Below are 22,607 nucleotides of genomic sequence, written 5' to 3'. Positions count from 1 at the left end.
GCTACTCTTGGTTTTCTCTCTTATTGGTTGTGCATTAACTTAAATACAAGTTTACAATATTTAACTTTGGTTTAATCGTGTGTGATTGGCGATTATTATACAATCATTTCATGAGTCTTTCGTCAGAACCTGAACACATTTGTCTTGCGACGTTGAGTTTCTCCTACCTTCTCATTTTCGGAGTAGTGTCAGCCAACAACTTGTTTTCACGTGCCGGAATTAGCTCAAGTTTGCGCGAGTGAGCACGACATTTGTTGTCCGTAGAAATCGAGATAAACAAATAATATAAATAAAATGCAAATTTATGAATTTATGTACGATTTTAGTATGTGAAATATACTGTCAACGCATTTAACTCAAAATAAAGATTAAAACAATAATGTCCGAAAAAAGTATAAACTAGAAAGTTGTTGTTTAGTACAAGTTGAAATTCCCTCGTATTTTCGCCAAATAAACCAATGACTTACGAATGGGGACATATTTTTGTTCTTAATTTTTAATGAAGCTTTTCAAGGAAAAAAAAAGGTTTATATAACTGATCAAAACTTTGTTTCTAATAAAATTTAGTCCCTGTTTGGTGAAAATTAAAATTAGATTTTTAATAGCTTTTGATAAAAATTGATGGAATCTCTAGTTGAAAAATTGTAAATCATATAAAATATAACATTAAAATTAATTTTTTACTTTAATTTTAACTAATACCGCCAACCACACACACCTCCGATGTGTGTCTCGCCAAAGAAAGCCGAATTTGCAGTAGCGATGGGTCATTGGATCGATGACAGAGACTATGGAGATGGGAGATGAGAGAGTGAAGAGAGAGAGGGGTTTTGGAATAGAATATAGTAGATTAATTAATTTTTATATATATATTAATTAATTAATAAAATAGTAAATTTCACATATGATTGATGAAATGGGATCTTTAAAAGTATTAGTCACTGTATTTCCATGAATGGGAATTTATTATGTTGGCTTGTTTGATAAGAGAGTGTTTGAAAGCCATTTTTATGTAAAAATATATTTTGAAATAATAAATTGATGAAAAATTTGTGGTTGAAAAATAAGTAAAATTTTTTAATTTTCGTATAATATTATTTTAAATGAAAAATATGTGGTTAAAAAAAAAAATACATTTTGAAAAAAATGAGTATCAAACGAGACCTAAGTGTGACAGCAGACGGCGCATGGGCCTTAACAAATAATTATCCATTAAAGAAGGGTCCAATCAACCATTGCTGCAGGGGGCCGTCTATGGAGAACAGCGGCAACAGAAACAATAATTGCACCATTTTTAGTGTTTTTGAAAATGGTAAACATTTTCAAACTTATAAACCGATTAAATATTATTTTCATTCGTAAGATTTACATAGTCACGGTTTTTATTAACTTTTATCTACATATATTAAATTTTATACGACCTTCTTCCTAATTTAACACTAGTTTTTCTTGCTACTCATCGATTTACCTTTTCTTGGATGGTCGTGCTCTAATTCCTTTGATTAACCAAGTTATGGTCTATTGCGATGGGATGCTTCCCTTCAATTTACCTTATTGTGCAAATTAAACTCAAAATTTGAACTGCGTTGTTGTAAATTTTAGAAGCAAAATCCACGGCCTAGGTTTGTTGAACGATAAACTGTTTTATTTTGTTAAGATTGGTGGGGAGAAGACATGCTAGGAGAATAAGGTTACGAGTCAATGCATTCAAACCGCGGTGTTCCTTTCACTTTTTTGTCTCTCCTTTTATTTTTCAAATGGGTCATGACTATATATGTAAAATAGATATGATGTAATGTTTGAAAAATATATTTTCGTCACTGTGCAATTGTAATGTGGTGTAATTAATAAATTTCGTGGTCCATTTAAACACATCAAAATAGATGAATTGTTGATATCGTAACCAATTCAAGCTTTTAAAATTCAAACTTGAAACCTTTTCAAATGTAAGGAGATGTGAAGATCACGTAAACAGGTCCACACGTTCCAAATTTTGATCTCTTTGGTTCAATTCTAACAACATAAACAGTCAATTTCAATCATTTTCAATTGACAATAATCCAACGATTCGTTGCTTGCTTAATGTTAAATTTGTACTAAAAGTCGTATTGATGTAAACTAATTCTCACAAATGTTAACCAAATAACTTATTCGATGATTATTCGAAATCTTTTTAACGATAAATTCTGTGTGGTTTAGATAAACGTAAAAATTATACACTGATTTGCCCAAAGAAATAGTAGGACAAGTTCTTAATCCAAAATATCATTTTATGAACACTTTCTTTATGCAGAGTTTGTGACCAATCCTATTCGATTTTGCTCTACTGAAGATATTAATGCGATGTACGTGTAACAAGATATACTGTTTACCTATAGATTTAGGCATGTCCTGCAAAGTCCTTTTTAAAGATTAATATTATTTGGTAGCACTAGTGTTAAGTATCAGTCTTGGTGACAATTGTATGATGTTAAATGATAAATTCACTTAAACGTAATCTCATCTAATTTATTTAATTGAACATATTAAATGTGGTCGCCTAGATTGGTGTTTTACCTCCATTAATATCAGATAACATTCTTCTTCTTTAAAAGCTCTTTTAGTCAGACAAAATACATTTAAAAATATCTTAACATGTTCAAAAACAGTTTCTTAGTATTATAAACAACTTTATCTTTACAGAAGTTCAACCAAATGAACCATTAATATGCACTCAGGGCTTATGAATGCACAAGGCATCAAATCAGTATTTATGGGGCTTTCCATTGATGGAAACTCACCATTTATGGAGTGTCACATTTTAGATTTTACCACTTACCACTACGGCTAATCTGCCTTAATTGAGCTTTAATAATGATTTAATTTTAGATACCAACTTAGGCTTGATGTCACCAAGCTTCGACCAACGGTATCTAATGGACGACACCAAGTGCTCTTCTCACCCACTCGAAAAATATTTGATCTGAAAAGTTATTCGTAGGTAAACGTGTTACGCATAACATGACACAACACTTGAGGGAATAGATTTGGACAGAGCAGTCCAAGTTCAAGATAGCTCAACACATTTGGAACCCGACGTGATACAAAAAGGCCTCGTTTCGATAAGAAAAAAAGTGAAATTCCGGTTTTAAAGTTCATGTAAGAGCTCCAACTAAGATTAGTAAGCTCGGATAAAGATGAGAGCTTCCAAACTCGTATCTTGATAGAGTTAGCTGCCAAATGTTAACAAACTTAAATGCCCAACTTGAAGCTCTCAAGAATGCAACTAATTTTCTCTCAATTCTGTGTGCTACTTTCAGTTGAAAAGTTGGGCCTACAGTCATACTTAAGGATTCTGTACTAAACATAACGTAGAAATTCACATTCAAAAGAAATATAAACGAGTTAAGGATTTGTGCTACAGTCATACTTATGGTTTTTCACTTCATATTTAGCAACACTTCATCAGGAATTTTTACTTATGACATCAGCTTCATTCTTGCTGCACTCATCGGCGTCTTCATTACAATGTTTCATTATCTGAGTATATTCCTCCTCTGCAATTTTGCTTTCCTCTCCTGGTTCTTTGACAATAACTACAGGGAATTTCAGAGGCTTCTCGGGCCATTCTTGGAAGAACGAATTCATCACCATGAACCTAAAAGCCTGCAACAGATGCCGCTTATCTCTTCTAATATCAGAACTCAAAAGTTTCTGCAAAAGAGATGGCTCCTTTTTGTTAGTCGTACATTGTTTCATGGAGCCATCATTTGCCACACTCTGCCTCTTAGTAAAGTGATTGTTTTGACCATGCAAGTTTGCTGAATCATGGTTTAGCCTTTGCCTCTTAGAGAACCGGTCATTTTGGTGGAATCTTCCCCGTTTGTTGAGACCCTTCTGAAACCTTTCCCTCTTATTGAATGCCCTTTTATTTTCTCCCCTTTCATCTGCTTGTTGCACAGAATCTGATAAATAGCAAGATGGTATTTCTGCAACTTCACAACCCAATTCAGCTTGCTTCGCTAAGACCTCCTTGAGTTGCTGCAAGAAAGTTGGAATTTGTAATCCGTTTAGAACATTGGAAAACAAGAATCTTTCAGAAGTAACTAAGAGCTTGTTTGGGTTTCATTATAATCACCATATAATTTAAAGTTAAAGTCAAACATTAATTTCAACCACCCATTCGCTACTGCTACCCGCTTATTATCCACATATTTTGTGGGACCTATTACTCGTCTTCATTATAATCTCATTATAATTTTTCCCAAACAAGCACAAAGGTTTTTCATATTTACCGTTGAACTTATTGAGAGAGGTGTTTAGTAGATGATGGTGACAAATGATATCAATAAATGACAAGGAAGGTGAAAATGAACAGAATCATCAAGCATATAAACCTGTAGGCACCATATATATACCCACTCCACGTCAAGTAAGTAGCTAGTATCTATCCGACCAGTAGAAGGAAATACCAAGGGGACTTGTGTGCATTTGCAAGGAACCAGTCCTCATCGTGTGACTTCATTAACAATGCAACCACAATGAAAAAGCCTGAGTCATAAATGATTTCACTTCTTCACTTTACAGTCTACAGGCAGTGTTCACCAATCGGTGCTTTTAGATTCAGTTTTGTATATCTACGGTCTCCTATTCGATTTTGGTAAATGGCACTTCTGAGGGTTATTTCCGGAGTAGTAGAGGTTTGAGGCAAGGGGATTCGTTGTCTCCATTATTGTCTGTCATTGTTATGGAGGCTCTTAAGTAGTATGCTTGAGAAAGTTGTGGGAGAAAGTCTGTTAAAGGGCTTTATGACTAACCAGTTACAGGTATCCAATTTGCTATTTGTAGACGATACATTAATCTTTTGTGATGCAGAGGCTGAGCAATTAAAGAACTTGCGTCGTTTGTTACTATGCTTTGAAGCTGTATTTGGATTGAAAATTAATTTGGGAAAATCTAAGGCCATCACAGTTGGGGATGTCGCTTATGTGGAGGAGTTGGCGGCCATATTGGATCGTAGGACTACGCAACTGCCTATGTCCTATCTTGGGCTTCCCTTAGGAGCACGGTTTAAAAACATATACATTTGTAATAGTATTGTGGAAAGGGTGGAGAGGAGGTTAGCAGGTTGGAATCGTATGTACCTCTCAAAAAAAGGCCGTCTTACGCTCATTAAGTCCACTCTATCAAATCTACCCACCTACTTCTTATCATTGTTTCCTATCCCCATTAAAGATTAGAGATGATTCAAAGGGAGTTTCTATGGGACGGTTTGGGGAAGGAGAGTCCCATAAAAATTGGGAGCCTCGGATTGAGGAGTTTTGTATTGTTTAATAAGGCCTTGTTGGGTAAGTAGTTGTGGCGATTCGGTGTGGAGAGGGAAAGCTTTTCGAGAAAGATTATAGAGGCGAAATATGGTGTTCTAGAGGGGGAGCTCAGTCAAAGATCGTGGTTCTTATAGGGTGAATTTGTGGATGTAGATTGACGTATGAGTGGGGAATAGCAATACTATCAGATTCTAGGATGATTGTTGGTGTAGAGATCGGCTATTAAGAGCAGAGTATCCTTCCATGTATCGTATTACTTTGATGCCGCAGGCTATGGTGATGAGGACATCACCTATTTTGGGCTTTTACTTGGTTGTTTTTATTTCATGCTTTATTAGTTTAATTGGGTTGGCCCAAGGCCCTTTTATGTTTTGGAATTTATATATGTATGCAGCCTTTATGTGAGAGACAGATTTGATGTAATGAAATGAATTGAGTGTTGCAGACAAGTTTCTTCCTTTTCCACCGCCCCTCTTTCTCTTCTTTCTTTTTCTTCTCGTCTTCTTTCTCGTTCTTTTCTAGTTTCTACTTCCCCTCTTCTCCTTCCATGTGATTGCTTCTATGTTTAAGTAATCCTACATCACTCTATGTTTATGTAATGCTACATCAACTTAGTTTCAGAGCCAAACTTGGGATTTTTCATGCATCAGAATAGTTGCAACAACCCAGCAATCTTCCTCGTGTCAACAGTTAACAGCCTACCCTTCATTGAGAGTCCAGACGTCCAGTAAACCCAACACTTCATCCGCTACAATAGACATATATTCAGCCCATCATCCTACAACTTTCCAACACCCCGGAGTTTCTCAAAACCTGACTCTCCTACACCCCACGTCTTCATCCAAATTCCCCACTATCGAAAACACAAATTCATAAGCCCCGTAACACGGTACTTTACCGGCAACTACACACCGCACGCCACCCATCAATTACCGACGCCAACCGCCATACCACCACTATCCCTTTCACCTTCTACGATCTCCCACCTTCAATTGCAGTCGCCGACAACCCATAGCCCACACACAGAGACCTCTAATCCAACCCAAAACCTTCAGCCTCTTCATCACTTCTAAACCAGCGACCCAAGCCTCCCATCACACTAAAACTCAATTCAAACCACCGCCACAGTACCTTCACTCATGGCAACCACCAACCTTCGCCAACCCAAGCCACCACGTCGTCAGACCAACACGAAAGGCGAGCCAGTGTCTTCTCTAAGTTGCGCCGCTCGCGACAGCCAGAAGCTCTACCTTGCGTCCGTCGATACCACCCGTAACCAGCACCGCCACACCAACCGCCAGTCGTCCTCACAGCAGCGCCGCTCTTAATCACCTCCACTCGACCCAAATCTCATACAGATCGCGTAGATATGGTGGGGGAAAATGACTGGGCTAAGATTGGGCTTGGGCTTATGTTTGATTGAAAATTTGAATTTAATTTGGGCCCAATTTTGCAAAGTGGGCTCAGTTATTGCCCTATTGTTCATATGTAATTTGGTTTGATTTTGCAAGTGAAAAAAAGGAAAAAAAAAAAAAAAGAGAGAGAGAGACCAAAAAATATATTTTCTAACATCATTTTGCAGGTACCTCTTCTTGTCCTGTTGATCGACCCAGTCATTTCAGTGAACAAAAAGGGGAATTACCGAATTTTTATATATATTTGATTTATATTACTGTTAATTTAAAATTACATCAATATTTTTGTGTGATGATGTTATTCCAGTTTGTACCTAACTCACATAATTGGACACGTTACCTTCATTAAATTCCACTTTTACCTCACTTATTTTACGTGATTAGGTTTTGACTAGTATTTGATCCTTACTTTGCTATTTTACATATACTAGCAGGATAAGCTTGCCGTATTTGGATTTATTTAATCTTAAAATTAAAAATTTTAAAAAAAGGGCTCAAGTTGTTATTTTTCATTGCTTGCACTTATTGTTCATTGATCTCTCTATTACACATCATTTAGCTATTATACAACGATGCATACTTGTCAACTTGTCACTAGTATTAGTACTTAAATATGGACTCTTCACAATTTGATGCGCTCACTCAACAAATAGCAGCTATCTAAACAGAGATGACTGCTACTCTTGAAGATAGTAAGGCCCTCTTTGCTAATTTGAACAATTTTAAGCAAATCCCTCATTCAATCGACGTTGATAATTCTAAAGTATCCCATAATAGACATTGTCCTCATCGACGAGTAGATCAAAAATATTTTCGACACGATCATAGTGATAGGGATCGAGTTCGTGGGCGAAAACGAGCCTATGACCGTCACGGTACTCATTCCCTTCCTCGTCATAAGGAGAGTTACTTTAGAGAGATTAAATTAAACACTCTTCCTTTTGATGGTTGCTTAGATTTTGAAGTTTTTACTCAATGGACTGCTCTTAAACAAGGAAATCGATTAGTGACTGAGTATATTACACAATTTGAAGAATTTTGAACCAAATGTCATGTCATTGAGGATGAGACCACGACTTTGAGTAGGTTTAGCTCAGGTCTAAGAGATGATCTTAGGCGTGAGCTTTTCCTTCGAGGTGTCACTATTCTTGATTACGCTTATTCTTTAGCCCAAGATTATGAGTTGACTATTAGTACTCCATATGAAAAGCATGATCACCATCGTTCACCCATGTCATTAGCATCACCTCAACATGAGTCTGTCATAAAGCCTTCCTTGTCTAGTGTTCCTTCCATTTGAAAAAATAAGTGTAAAGATCGTGATAGTCCAAGGCCCCCTTCTCCATATAGAAGGTATATTGACAACCATTCTTCTGTCTCATTTGCTCCACTTTCTCCTGTTAAGTCCCTTATAGGACCTCCCCCGTCTAATGTTCCTCCAATCTTGGAAAATATGCGTAAAATTTGTGAAACTCCAAGGACTTCTTCTCACTTGCTATGCATCAGCTGTAAGGACTTTGGCCACATCTCTTCCAAATGTCCTAATCGAGTCTTAATCATAAAAGAACGAAAGAATGTAATAGAAGAGTCTTTAGAAGATTTAGTACATGAACTTAAAATAGAAGATTTTGATGATGATGATAGGTGGCATCCAGACTCTTCCCGAGACTCCAGATACTATGTCCCATGATTTCACTGGTCACTTTTGGAGAACCCAGTTGCCTATGGTTAGCATTAAACCGAAATTCTCCAATGCAAACCAACCTCAAACTGATGGTCAAAATGAAGTCGTTAACCAAAGTCCTAGCAATTTATTCAAATCTCTAGTCCAGTAAAATCTTGAAAATTGAGACTTGATCCCCCAACTGTTCAAATTGCATATAACAATTCTATGAATCGGTCTCTAAGTTTAAATCCATTTGAAGTTGTTCATAGTTATGAGTCTAGGTGGTCGTTAAATCTCATTCCCATGTCCCTGCATGCTAGCGTGTCGTTGTCAGCTAAAGCATTTGTGTATCATCTTCATGACTTGCATACTGAGATCAATAAACAACTTGACGCAAGTAATGCATTATATAAACCTCGAGCTGATTGGCACAAACAACATTTTGAATTTAACATTGGGGATTATGTTACACTGCAAGCCCATAATGCTGGTCCTTTTGAAATTTCAAAGCATGTTGGTTCAAATGCATATGTCAATCATTTTTCATCGCATTATGACCACCAACCTATTTTAATTGTTAAGGGCTTCGACGCTTACAAAGGCTATTTTAACACTTTTGATGATCATTTTCTATCTCCACTTGGGAACTCTCACATTGAATCTTTTGCTATGTCCATTCAAATACTACCTATTATAGCACGCAATGACAAAATTGATGTTATTTTAGATGAACAGATTGTGTTGACCAATGATAGAAAGATTCGGTGCTTTCTTGTTCGTTGGGTAGATCAACCTGAGTCTGATTCTATATGGATTGTCAGAGCGACGCTCCAACAAATCTGGATCAAGCTTGAGTTTCGATATTTGGTTCTTCAGAAAGATCGTCTGCCATGTTCTTTTATGTCTTATCCACTCGACTGAGTCGAGTTTTTCCTCCCACCCTGGGAGAGTTGATGAGGACATCACCTATTTTGGGCTTTTACTTGGGTGTTATTTATTTCATGCTTGATTAGTTTAATTGGGCTGTATTTATGGGCTGGCCCAAGGCCCTTTTATGTTTTGGAATTTATATATGTATGCAGCCTTTATGTAAGAGAAAGATTTGATGGAATGAAATGAATTGAGTGTTGCAGACAAGTTTCTTCTTTTTCCACTGCCCCTCCTCCTCTCTTTCTTCTTCTTCTCCTACTTCTTTCTCGTTCTTTTCTGGTTTCTACTTCCCCTCTTCTCCTTCCATGTGATTGCCTCTATGTTTATGTAATCCTACATCACTATGTTTATGTAATGCTACATCATATGGTGCATGCGCATAATGGGAATCCCAGCTAGAATATCGCTTTTGAGAGGGGTCTACAGGACTGGGAATTGGATGATTATGCACTACTCCTGACCTCTTTGTATGAGGTGCACGTCAGGGAGGGCGAAAGTGATCGTAGCATGTGGAGGTTAGCACGCGATGGCATTTTCTCAGTAAGCTCTTATTCTAGATCTTCATTGGAACCTGAGGAGAGTTCATTCCCATGAAAGAAGGTATGGCGTTGTAAACTGCCCCCTCGAGTCATTTTTTCTATGGACGGTTGTTAAGGGACATGTGTTAACAGTGGATAACCTCCGATATAGGGGCTTTTATGTTACAGAATGGTGCTATATGTGTCGGAGGAATGGGGAGACGATTGACCATTTGTTCCTTCATTATTACGATGCTCGCACCCTATGGAACGATATTTTGGCTTCTCAACACATGGATTGGGTGTTTCCACAGCATATGGAGGATGTTTAGAAAGCATGGGGGAGATGATTTTGTAATAAAGATAGCAAGATTGTTTGAAACCTTGTCCCAGGATACATCATCTCGTGTATGTGAAGGGAGAGATAGCCGCTGTTTCGACGATAATCACGGACAATAAAGCAGATTAAAGAATTGTTTTATTTGACACTGTATACTTGATTTAATGTTGTGGCTATTACTCGCATAGACGGGTTGCCCAATTTCATATTATTTTCGTCTTGTATTAATTGATAATACACTTCCTGTATATTATCTATGATTAATAAAATATTTGATTACTTATCAAAAAAAAAAATCAGTTTCTGATCAGTAAAAGCAAGTCCAGATACCTGACGTCGTATCTTGGCAACTGCATCAATGGCCATGGGGTCTGTCTCATCTTCTTTCAACTTCTGTAAATGAAGTCTATTATAAGACAATTCCATCTTCAAACCTAAATATTACACAGTTATTGCAGATGCACATACTTTCTCAGTCTTGGTTTTCGATGGGTGATTTTTCCTGCGTTCTTCGCGCCATTGTTGAATTTCTTGTTCCGTGTAGTTCAGAGAGAGAGCTCTTAATTTAAAAGACAAGAAAAGGAAAACAAATAAGAATCTCAAACAAGTGGAAGCAAAAGTGAGTGGTTAAAGAAGGCAAGAAAAGGAAAAATATATTGATAACTACAACAGATTCCACAGTTTACAAAAATGAAACTTAGCCCCTGTTTGATCCCCATTAAATTAAATTACATTACATTACATTTTTCTCTATCCTATTTTCAACCACACAATTTTTCATAAAATAATATTACGCGTAAATCGAAAATTTTTCCTTCTTTTTCAACCACTCATTTTTCTAAAAAATACTACTCCCCCCGTTTTCATTTTCAAGTAATGGGAATCAAACATGGGCTTAATGAAATGAATATACAAAAAGCAATTGATGCTAACTCCCAGTGAACATAGATCCACTGTCAATCCAGGTCATTGACAGCACTATATCTGAACAAAAGCTTCTGCCATTACTAAATAAATTAAACGGCTTCTCTGACAGTCACTGAATGCCTCTTAACAAGACAAACATGCATCAATAGGCCCATGGTTTGATTATACAATATTTGGGGTAAAATAGATCCTAATTTGAACACTGAACCTTTGGCATCTCTTAGATTAATCTCTTAACAAAATTAAATACCTATTGAGGCATTAAGACAACTTCAACCCAATCGTGTCTTTAGTTCAAAAACATTTAAAAAGAAAAAAGCAAGGATTAAAATTAAAATATTAAATAGAGAAGGGGGGGGGGGGAATGAAAGTGGGTAATAGGGTTCCTTCCTTCCGAACTTAGAGCTATCAGAAAAGAAATGAGCAATGATTCTACTTTCCCTGCATCTACATTAAAAATAAAAAAATAAAAATTATTCATACCTTCTTTCCCTGACTTGAATTAGCTTGTTGGAATCAGAGTGGGTAAGGTTTACATTCTCATGCCCTGTTTATTACACAAAAAAAGGGTGTTACACAATACTAGAAAAACCATGAATAATGGATACTGGTGATGAATGAAAAACAGACATCATTAATAGGAGATGTTAGAAGTTAAAAGCCAGAAAGTCTATACGATTCAACAAACTTTAGAGGCAATAACTGTAATGTAAAACAAGTTTTGCCATAGAAGTATAGATATAAATAACCAAATGTTGGAAATTTAAGACCTTTTGAGGCTGACCATGTATGCGTAAGCAAGGTGTCTATATATATATATATATATATATATAAAGATTCACCAATTAAATAGTGTGTCATGTCATCGGTGCTCAACATAAGCTAAGCACCGGTGCTTAGGAGATTATTTCCGTTATATGTGTGTGCGCGCGCACGCGCGCTTAGCTTATGCTAGGCATTGGTGACTGGCACACTAATTGCTCTGGACACTGGTGGTCTCAAAAAAATTCTACCACTAATCATCAAATGACTTGTAGACAAATCCAAAAGAATCAACAAACAAATCAATTCAATTGCTGAAACTAGATTCGCAGGAAAGTTACTACTTTTAAGATGTAATCCAAGAATTATTTTATGAAAAAATTCACTCCAAAACATGAAAAGATTGAACCACTGAAATGTGTGGTAATGTACTGAGAGATTAATAGTGGTAGACTAAACTTTGGAAATATCCAGCCACTAAACCCTTCAAATCCCCAACATTCACACAGTGAATAGATCTGCATTACCCTATCAAACCTCAATTCACCTTCTTTGTTTGGTGAATTTAATTTCTACATTCAATTTCTCTCCTGTCATGAATTTGAAGCAATAGCCCAACATTTTTTGCTGTTGTTGAAGGAAGCAAAAAACTTGAAGTCTGAATATTTAATTTGATTTTCAATGACTCGCTGCTGTTGTTTCCGACACTCACAGCGTTGGTGGGGCTGTCGTGGAGAATTTATGGTGGCTAGGATGGGGGGAATGGAAGCCGTAGGAACCGATGGGGGCAAGGGTGGTGGCTTGGGATGGGGTTGGGAGATGTTTAGGAGTAACCTCTGCCCTGGAAATGTGTGTGCAAGATGAAGAACAGATTTACTATTTTTCTGCTTTTTTCAAAAAATAAAATAAAATTGCATCTGTTTTTGTATTTAAACTTATGGAAATATTGTCTTTCTACACTAACTGTAATATTGGACCAAAACTGTTATCAAGGACGATAGCCACTAATTTACCAAAGGTTTAGGACGCGGATGCCAAGAAACAAAAGTAAGGCATAGAAGTGCAAAAAAAGTAAAGGTTGGGATGGTGGCTGCAATTTACCCTATATCATATATATATATAACCATGTGTGAGCTGCCACCGAACTCTGTTACATCGGAATGCAATAGCAAAGCAGAGATGGTTTCAAATGATGCTAGTTAGTAGTTTGCCTAGCACATTTTTTCACCCACAAAAGGTATTGCAAGGGAATCACATGGAACCATGAAATCCATAATTGGTGATTCATTCATCACAATGGCACAATAAATAAGAACATTACTCATTTGTTTACAAGGAATTACTCAAATTACTAAGATTAATCATACTCGTCATCATCGTGAAAGAGGGACCGCTGAGAATTAGAGACGCCAAATAATGCAAACCTTGTAAGTTTCACATAAAAATTCTAGTTTCCCACACTGAAATCAACAAAAAACGTAAAAGTATCCATGGATGCTATATATGTAAATTTACTAGCACAAAGATGCTTCCCTCTAGACAGACATGCAGGCACGTGGACAATCCCAAATTACATTAGTGTTAACTGATTTGAGAAAATCTCAATTTTTCTTATATTATTCACCAACGGGTTACACACACATATATACATACAACTGATATTTCTCAAAAGGAAATAATCCTATCTAATAAAGAAATATTCTAGACATGTACACCTACCATATATCTATCAAATTCATGCTTAAATTAATGCGGACAGTTCATAACACTCCCCCTCAAGCTGGAGCATAGAAATCAATCATGTCCAACTTGTTACAAATATAGTTTACTCGATTTCCAGCTAAAGTTTTAGTGAACACATTAGCCAATTAATCCCGTCCTTACATGCTTAGTCGAAATCAACCCTTGCTCTAATTTTTCACGAACAAAATGATAGTCTGCCTCTATGTTTTTTGTTCTCTCGTGAAATACTGGATTAGTGGCAATGTGAATAACTGCTTGATTATCACACAACAAGCTAATAAACTGGGACATATCGATGCTAATCTCCCCAAGTGATGTAACCATATAAGTTCACAAGTTACCTGTGTCATAGCTCGATAATCAGATTCTGCACTTGATCAAGCTACAACACTTTGTTTCTTACTCTTCCAAGACACTAAAGTACCCCCTACGAAAATACAATACCCTGTAGTAGAGCATCTATCCATAGGAGAGCCAATCAGCATCTGAGAAACCAACAAATCTAAAATGACCATGATCTCTATATAGAATTCCACGTCCTAGAGCTCCTTTGAGATATTTTAATATATGAGTTACAACATCCTAATGTGAAGTTCTAGGAGATGACATAAACTGACTAACAACAATTACTGGAAAGGCTATATCCAGATGAGTAATTGTGAGAGTTCAATTTGCCCACCACCCTCTTGTATTTCTCTCCATCTTCAACCCCGAGTTTTACAGTTGGTATCATGGGAGCATCACCAAGTTTTGCTTCGGCTAAACCTGTTTCATCTAGTGGGTCTAAAACATATTTCCTTCGAGATAGAAAATCTCCTTTACCACTTCGAGAGACCTCTATCCCGAAGAAATATTTCAAAGCACCTAACTCCTTTGTCTAAAATTTTGTGCCTAGGAAAGCCTTCAGCATACTTATGCCTCTACTATCACTACTAGTAATCACAATATCATCAACGTATACCACTAATAAAATACACCCCGTTGTAAATTGGTTAAAGAATATTGAGTGATCATATGCACTTTTTTGCAAGCCAAATTCAATTAAAACCTCACTAAATCTCCCAAACTAGGCACGTGGTGATTGTTTCAAACCATACAATGATTTTTGCAGTTTGCATACCTTCTTTGACTCCCCCCTGAGTAACAAATCCTAATGGTTGCTCCATGTAAACTTCTTTGTGCAAATCATCATGGAGGAATGCATTTTTAACATCCAGTTGGTGAAGTGGCCAATGATAAGTAGCGGCAAGAGAAATTAATAACTAAACAGAAGTAAGCTTAGTAACTAGAGAAAAAGTCTCAAAGTAATCCACACCATAAGTTTGAGCATACCCCTTAGCAACCAAATGAGCCTTTAATCGAGCAACAAATCCATCAGGGTTTATCTTGAAAGTAAACATTCGCTTACATCCAATTGCTTTTTTATTTGAGCGGTAAGGAAACCAAATCCCAAGTATGATTACGTTGCAGGGCCATCATTTCTTTCTGCATGATCGCTCGCCAACCACTATGGGACTAAGCCTCAGAAAAAAAATTAAATACTGATACACAATCTAAGGAAGCAGTGAAGGACTTAGAAGATTGATAATGCATGGTAAGAAACAAAAGATGAGATGGGATAAGTACATGATCGTTTACCTTTTCGAAGGGCAATTGGAAGATTAAGGCTAGGATCAGGAAGGAGTGATGAATCCTGAGGCAAAGCAGTAGGTAGAGGCGATAAGTCACGGTTTGTAGTAGGTGCCACTGGAGGTTGCTAGACACGACGAGTGTAAACATGTTGAATAGACGAACGAGAAGATACCCGTAGCACGTGTAGTCACAGTTTAAACATGGAAATCATCCTTAGACTTAATAAAAGAAGGATTAGATACAGAAGTACTAGAAAAGGTGTGAACTTGAAGAACGTAACATCAGCAGATACTAAGTGTCGTCTTAAGTAAGGAGAGAAACATAAATAACCTTTTTTATGTCAAGAATAATCCAAAAATATACACTTAAAGGATCTAGGATCAAGCTTAAAAACTTGAGGTCTCATATGTTGGATAAAGCAAGGACATCCAAATACTCTAGTTTGAGAGGGAAATAGAGTGGAATAAGGAATTTGACCATCTAAAATAGAGGAAGGCATACGATTGATCAAGTAACATGTAGTAGAGACTCCCATCTGTCAAAAATTCTTTTGCCACATTCATATGAAAAAGAAAAGCTCATGCAACTTCCACTAAATGACGATTCTTTCATTCTGTCACTCCATTTTGTTGTGGAGTAACGATACATGAAGATCAATGAAGAACGCTATTTTGAAAAAGAAATGAAGTAAATGTGGATGAGAAATATTTCTTGACATCATCACTCCGTAAGATACGTATAGATTTATTAAATTAAGTTTTGATCTTATCATAAAAGGTGCAATGATTTTTCATAAGATATAACCAAGTAACCCGAGAATAATCATCCACAAAGGTAACAAAATAACGAAAACTAGTCTTATATAAAATAGGACAAGGCCCCCAAATATTAGAATGTATTAAATCAAAAGAGAATACATCCTGTTTATTCTTTCTAAATAGATATGGTACCTTGTGGTGCTTTGCTAATTGACACGACTCACAATCTAATTGAGACACTTGACTAAGACTAGGGCATAATTTCTTCAAAACAGGAAGAGAAGGATGACTGAAGTGACAATGGAGCTGCAAAAGAGAAGAGGCACTCATGCATGCAATAGACCTTCGCATCTGTGTGAGAGAAGAGTCGAGCACATACAAGCCATTGAATTCGCGCCCTCTACTAATAATCTACTTCGTCCCAAGATCCTGAAAAATGCAGTGATAGGAAAGAAGAGAACACTAAAATTAAGAGATTTAGTAATTTGACTCACTGATAACAGATTAAAGGGAAACTGTGGTAAACATAAAACAGAAGACAATGGTAGAGAGTTTGTTAGATGTGTTGTCCCACATTAGACTACAGGGGTTGTGGAACCATTAGCTAAAGTAACACATGGTAAATTAGAAGACTGAAATGATGAAAGTATACCTGTATTCCCAGCCATATGATCTGTGGTGCCGGAGTCAACAACCTAATTGTGCGATGAGGTAGAAAAACACACTACATAATTACTTGTGTTGGTTAGAGTGGAAGTGGAATTGGAAGGTGTAACAAGCTATTGAGAAGCATAAAATTGTGTAAGGCGAGTATATTCATCTGCTGGAATCGTAATTTGATGTTGAGATGAAAGCGTAGTAGGTGTTAGGAAGAGACCATCCCGAGTAGCAACACTGGCAAATTTCCTCATAGGAGTCTGACTTGCGTATTTTGCTGGTTTACCATTTAATTTCCAACAATTCATTTTTACATGTCCTTGTTCTCCACAATAATAACAACCATGAGAATCATCACTCGAGATTCTATCTCGACTACCTCTACCTATTCCTTTATTATTATAATTGCTATTTATCTTTGAATTTGTGCCAACTAGAGCTACCGTCTCATTTGGTAATACACCTTGCTCCTTGTCATTGTCTTTGCATATCGAAGGAGACGGCCATACATATCACTCAACGAAAGCAGTACCTCACTGGTGAGTAACTATTGTGTATGTGGCTCATATAGAGTGGAACATAGGTTTCATGGATCAAATAGGCCAATGTCGTCGCTTTGCTCCGTTCTGTTTGGTGCACTACGCTCCCCTTCGTTTGGGTTTAATTCATTGTCTAGTTATTAGGGATGCTGAATGGGTTGGGGTGTGAGGAAAACGCCCACGCGATACGGTACAAGGGGATTTTTTTGTACAAACCTTAAAGTCTTGAATGGACTTGGGCTAGAGTTAGTATAAATAATAATGTTGTAACCCTATTTTTCATACTGAATAAAATTATCTTCGCTTCGCCCTCGTAAATGTAGGCACATAGCCGAACCACGTAAGTATTTGTGTTAATTTTACTCTTTCATCTCTTTATTATTGCGCATAAAATCCAACGATAACTGAGTACGAGCTACCTCATATTCAGAACCCAAACCTGCAGGAAAACACTGGATTACAATCTGCTCTTCTTGTTCTTACATTGTTTTCACATTACTAGTAAAAGGAAACATGGCACGCTTTTCTTCAAATACCTGTTTTATCTTAATATATTATTAAAATAGATTTCGTCCCTTTTGCTTTGCTTGATAAATCTTTAACATTAGTTCATGAATATGCGATACATCCTGACAAACTAAAGCGATCCAATAATAATAGCAGCCCGAACAAAGTAAACCAATCAAAATAAGAAAAAAATAACAAAACTGATGAGTTCTAAAAGGATGAAAGCCCAAGAACACCAAAATCAGTCGACTTCCTCCACAACCCAAAATCAGTCCGTTGGTCCAATCGAATCACTCGTAGGAGGAGAATATCGACACAATGAAGCTAAAAAATTACCGACCTGTGACTCCCATCACTGACCGCTACACACACCAGCAGCGAGAGGCGTCGAAACTCACACAAAAGCAAATTACGATGCTCGAACCAGAGGGAATCTGAGGCAGAATCACGCAACGGTCCTGGACTCTCGTTGCAAAGTAGTCTCCACCACTAACGAAGCCTCTTTTGATCTTTACCCCTCAAGCGGTAACCCAAGTAAGTGTCGATTTATCACCAAAAGTAACCCAAGCTTTTGCCACCACCGAGCAATCCCAAAATTTTTTTCTTCAGGAACTCATAAACCCTTACTCTGATACCATGTTAATTAATTTGGGAAAATCTCAATTTTTCTTATATTATTCATCAACGGGTTACACACATATATATACATACAAAGGATATTTCTCAAAAGGAAATAATCCTATCTAATAAGGAAATATTCTAAACTTATACACCTACCATATATCTGTCAAATTCATGCTTGAATTAATGCGTGTAATTCATAACAATTAGCAAGCGGACAAATTTCCAAGCTTATCGTCCAAGGACATAGCAGCCAATAGCAAAAATGCAGAACTATCTTCGATTCTCTATTCTCTAACATAGGCCAATAAGAGTGAGCAGAGAGCACCACTCTAGACCATAAGCCACCCCATAAGGGTCTGTCTTCTTGGAGGCAAACATCCACTCCCCTTGAAAACATGAACAGTCTCTCTAATTCATTTGATTGCATGTCTTGGATAAGAGGTAGCAAATAGAAAATGTTCTATGTTAAAAATGAAAGAGAGAGAGATGAGGGAAAAGAGTGGAAGAGAAGTTCGCAGCCAACATCTTCCAATATTTATAGCCTGCCAACTAGATAGTTGCAATATCTCGTCCGCCAATGCCAAGACTAGCAAAACAAGGCATTAGAGGAAAGGAAATTATGCCCCTGTTTGGGATCCATTATAATGAGTTTTTGGGGACAATGTAATTTGAAATAGTGATTTTTTAAAAAAATATGTGGTTAAAAAGAAGGAAAAAGTTCTGGGTTTAAATGTAATATTATTTTATTAGAAATTGTGTGGTTAAAATGAGGAGAGAGAAAAAAGTATTAAATTATAATGGAGACCAAACAGGTGCTATAATTTTTTGCAGCTGTGGAAGTTATCACTTTTAGATCAGCATCAATAATATCCAGAGAGTTGTGGAGATAAGGAGATGTATGCAAACTTGTGCACTTTCAACAACAAATAATGGAGCATATTAGTAAGAAAAAAGTATACAAGGGAATGATGTATATCAAATCCCTAACAATCCCCACCTTTTCTTCGGTTTTCATTATTGAACTTGAAATCTGCTATCTTATTTTGCTTATGATGAAACTGCGTATTGGGAAATCTGCAAATAATTAGACATAAGTGAAGCAACAACATCCATTTACCTAATTTATCAATGAACAAATGTAGAAAAAGCAAACGTACCCTCTCTGCGATGCATCAAATTTAGTATTTCCAGTGAAGTTCTTGTCGTGAGATTTTCTCCAGCCATTCTTCATTTTGTTAACCACATTGACTTTTCCTAAATTACTCTGAGACAAGCAATGAAGCTTCAAATGACTACATGACCAGTAAAATTAGTTTATTTACTCAGCAAAGAGTATAAATAGAAGCATACAGTTTCAGGAATATCGGAGCTGTTTATATAGTTCTAAATACCATTTATTAGCTCCTTATTGATTTTAGTATAACAAAAACAGTACCACATAAAGTCTAAAACGCTCATTTGTACACATTCTGGTTTCATTGCATCAACTCTCTTATTGATTATTTTGAGGCACCAAATTAAAATGCAACTTCTCATTAGTGTAGAATTAATATAGTGATGACGCAGTAGACATTGTGTTATAACAATTGGGTAGACAAACATGCTGGTCGAAAACCAAAGATTTTGGCTTGAAACAATTATACTCACCATGTTGAAAATTTTAAGTGTAGTTGTATAAAAGAAAGAGAGAAATAAAAACGGAGGTAGTGTACATTATATACTTATTTGATATTTAGCACAGCGCATGAAATGTTAAGCAAGATTCAGTAAAATTGATTGTGATCTCAAGCAATAAGTGCATAAACGTGTCAATGAATACTAGAAGAATATTACACAAATAAGCTCAAAGTTCAATAGTACACCATAAACACAGAGACACACAAGTTTTCTGTTAGACCCTGAAGAAACAGGAAGGCAAATCCAAAGTATGTGGCTGTGTTGATCGCAGAGCAAGGAGGACCAATTCAAACGGCGAATGGCAGGGGAACCGGAGCTAACTAAAGAGAAGGATGTCGCCCACCAAGTACTTGTATTTAATGCAGAGTGGGAATTATGGTTGAGTTTGTTTAGGGAGTAACCGTTGGTTTAGTTTCTATAAATAGGTCTTTAGGCAGTAGAGTAGGGTAGCTTTTGAATTGATTGTAAATGTGGTTTGCTTCAGCCCTAATTGGAGAATTTCTATTGCAATTCAGAACTTTCTTCTTGAGCTAATTGCTGGGTTCCAACATATCTGGTATCAGAGCCAGGTTACGCCATGGGCACCAACAAGGAGCGATTGGAAAAATTGGAGTTTGAATTGCAAGAGATGCGTGAAGGTTTGCAGCTTTCAGCAACCAAATCAGGGAAGACACGAGCTTAGATGCGAGGAATGGAAGACAAATTAAAGGAGGTCCTAGATTCTTTATCGGGGTTTCATCTTTCTTGGGAGAAATCATCCTAGAACTAGGAAGAGAGGGGGTCGTCTTTTTCTCGAGGAGGGTCTGGTAGAGACGAGGGGTCTCACCAACACTACCACTCGTGTTTCACCAAGATGGATTTTCCTAAATTTTATGGTGAAGATCCAACTGAGTGGCTGAGCAGAGCTTCTCAGTACTTCGATTTTCAAGAAACAGCCGAAGCGCAGAAGGTTGCATTAGCATCCTTCCATTTGGAGGACGAGGCCTACCAATGGTGGCAATGGCTCGAGCGAATCTATAGGGATGAAGGACTGGAGATTACTTGGCGGGTGTTTAAACGGGAAATCATGACTCGTTTTGGTCCGACGAAATATGAGTGCTTTGATGAAGCCTTATCTCGAGTAAAACAAACTGGTTCTCTCAAGGACTATCAACGTAAATTTGAAAGGATAGCTAACAGAGTTGATTGGCCTCAAGCAGCTCTTGTTGGAGCTTTCCTTGGAGGCCTACAAGATGAAACTGGAGATGACGTGCGCATGACTAAATCAAAAACTTTGAGGAAAGCAATTGGGGTGGCCAAAATGAAGGATGACCGGCTCATGAGAAGGCGACGACAAGGGCGAATAGAAATGAACCGAGTTGCACCACCGTCGCGCCCTCCTACAAACCCACAATCCCTCACGGCAGCAATAGCTCCAAATCAGGTGGTTGGCTCCCCAGTTAGCGCTTAACCTGGGAAGAGATGCAGCGAAGGTGGGAGAGAGGCCTTTGCTTCAATTGCAACGAGCGCTTCACCCCTGGTCATAAGTGCAAGGGCCCCCACAACTCTTTTTAATTGAAGGAGGAGAGGAAGAGATTGGAGAAACCAGTGGCCACAACCTCAATACCGGGCCAATAATTAAGGAATTGGAGCAAAAAGGGGTGAGGAGCAAGCGAAAATTACTCTTTATGCTTTTTCATGATGGAAGGGACCTCGTACCATGAAATTATAGGCTTTCATCGGTAAACATGTTATGGTGCTGGTTGACAGTGGCTCAAGCCACAACTTTATAAGTGGCAAGGTGGCCCGTCACCTTCATCTACCGATCACATCTACCAACGAATTTAATGTGAGAATTGCTGATAGAGGACAACTCTGTTGTCAAGAGAAGCACGAAGCAGTCACGCTGGAGATCCAAGGTTTTTCTTTTGCAATGGAAGAGAGAATAGTTGGATATTGTGCTGGGCATACAATGGCTGGTAGAGTTGAGGCCGGTCTTATGTGATTGGCACATCTTATCGATGAGATTTAATTGGCAAGGGGAGTCCAAGGTGCTTCATGGCCAGAAGGATCCTTCTTCCACAGAGATTACAATGTAATCTCTTGAGAAGGAAATAGATTGTGGGAGAACTTTATTTGCTATACTAATCAATGAAACCAAAGAGGGTGATAAAAGTAGTGCCCAAGTGCCACCGGCATAGACCAGCTCTTGGAAGAATTTGCTAAAAAATTTTGAAGAACCTCACTCTTTACCTCCTGTCATGGAAATCGACCATCATATACCATTAAAGGAAAGAGTCTCAGTTGTCAATATGGGTCCTTATATGTACGCTCACTTCCAGAAGAATAAGACTGAACGTTAAGTGGCTGAGATGCTAGAAAATGGGATCATACACCCTAGTTGCAGTCCATTTTCTTGACCGATTTTACTGGTTAAGAAAAAGGATGGTTCGTTTGCGATTCTGTATAGATTATAGAGCTTTGAATGAAGCCACGATTAAGGATCGCTTCCAATTCCGACGATGGATGATATGATTGATGAATTACATGGAGCCAAGCATTTCACAAAGCTGGATCTTAGGGCCGAATATCACCAAATCCGAGTCCATCCGAAGGATGTACACAAG

General features: G+C 37.4%; 1 protein-coding gene across 1 annotated transcript; it reads right to left on the bottom strand.

Moving 5' to 3' along the window:
• Positions 1-3,184: 3,184 nt before the first annotated feature.
• Positions 3,185-19,625, bottom strand: LOC111384207. The gene is made up of 6 exons (XM_023008468.1): positions 19,482-19,625; positions 19,322-19,398; positions 11,586-11,649; positions 10,644-10,734; positions 10,506-10,568; positions 3,185-4,020 (listed from the first exon to the last, which is right to left on the bottom strand). The coding sequence occupies exons 1-6, from the start codon at positions 19,553-19,555 to the stop codon at positions 3,445-3,447; spliced, it is 945 nt and encodes a 314-aa protein (XP_022864236.1). The 5' UTR covers positions 19,556-19,625; the 3' UTR covers positions 3,185-3,444.
• Positions 19,626-22,607: the final 2,982 nt, after the last annotated feature.

Source organism: Olea europaea, chromosome 3 (assembly GCF_002742605.1).
Source record: "Olea europaea var. sylvestris chromosome 3, O_europaea_v1, whole genome shotgun sequence".
Lineage (NCBI taxonomy): Eukaryota > Viridiplantae > Streptophyta > Magnoliopsida > Lamiales > Oleaceae > Olea > Olea europaea.
The sequence above is the reverse complement of the archived record's forward strand: the minus strand, read 5'-3'. Positions and strand labels throughout refer to the sequence as shown.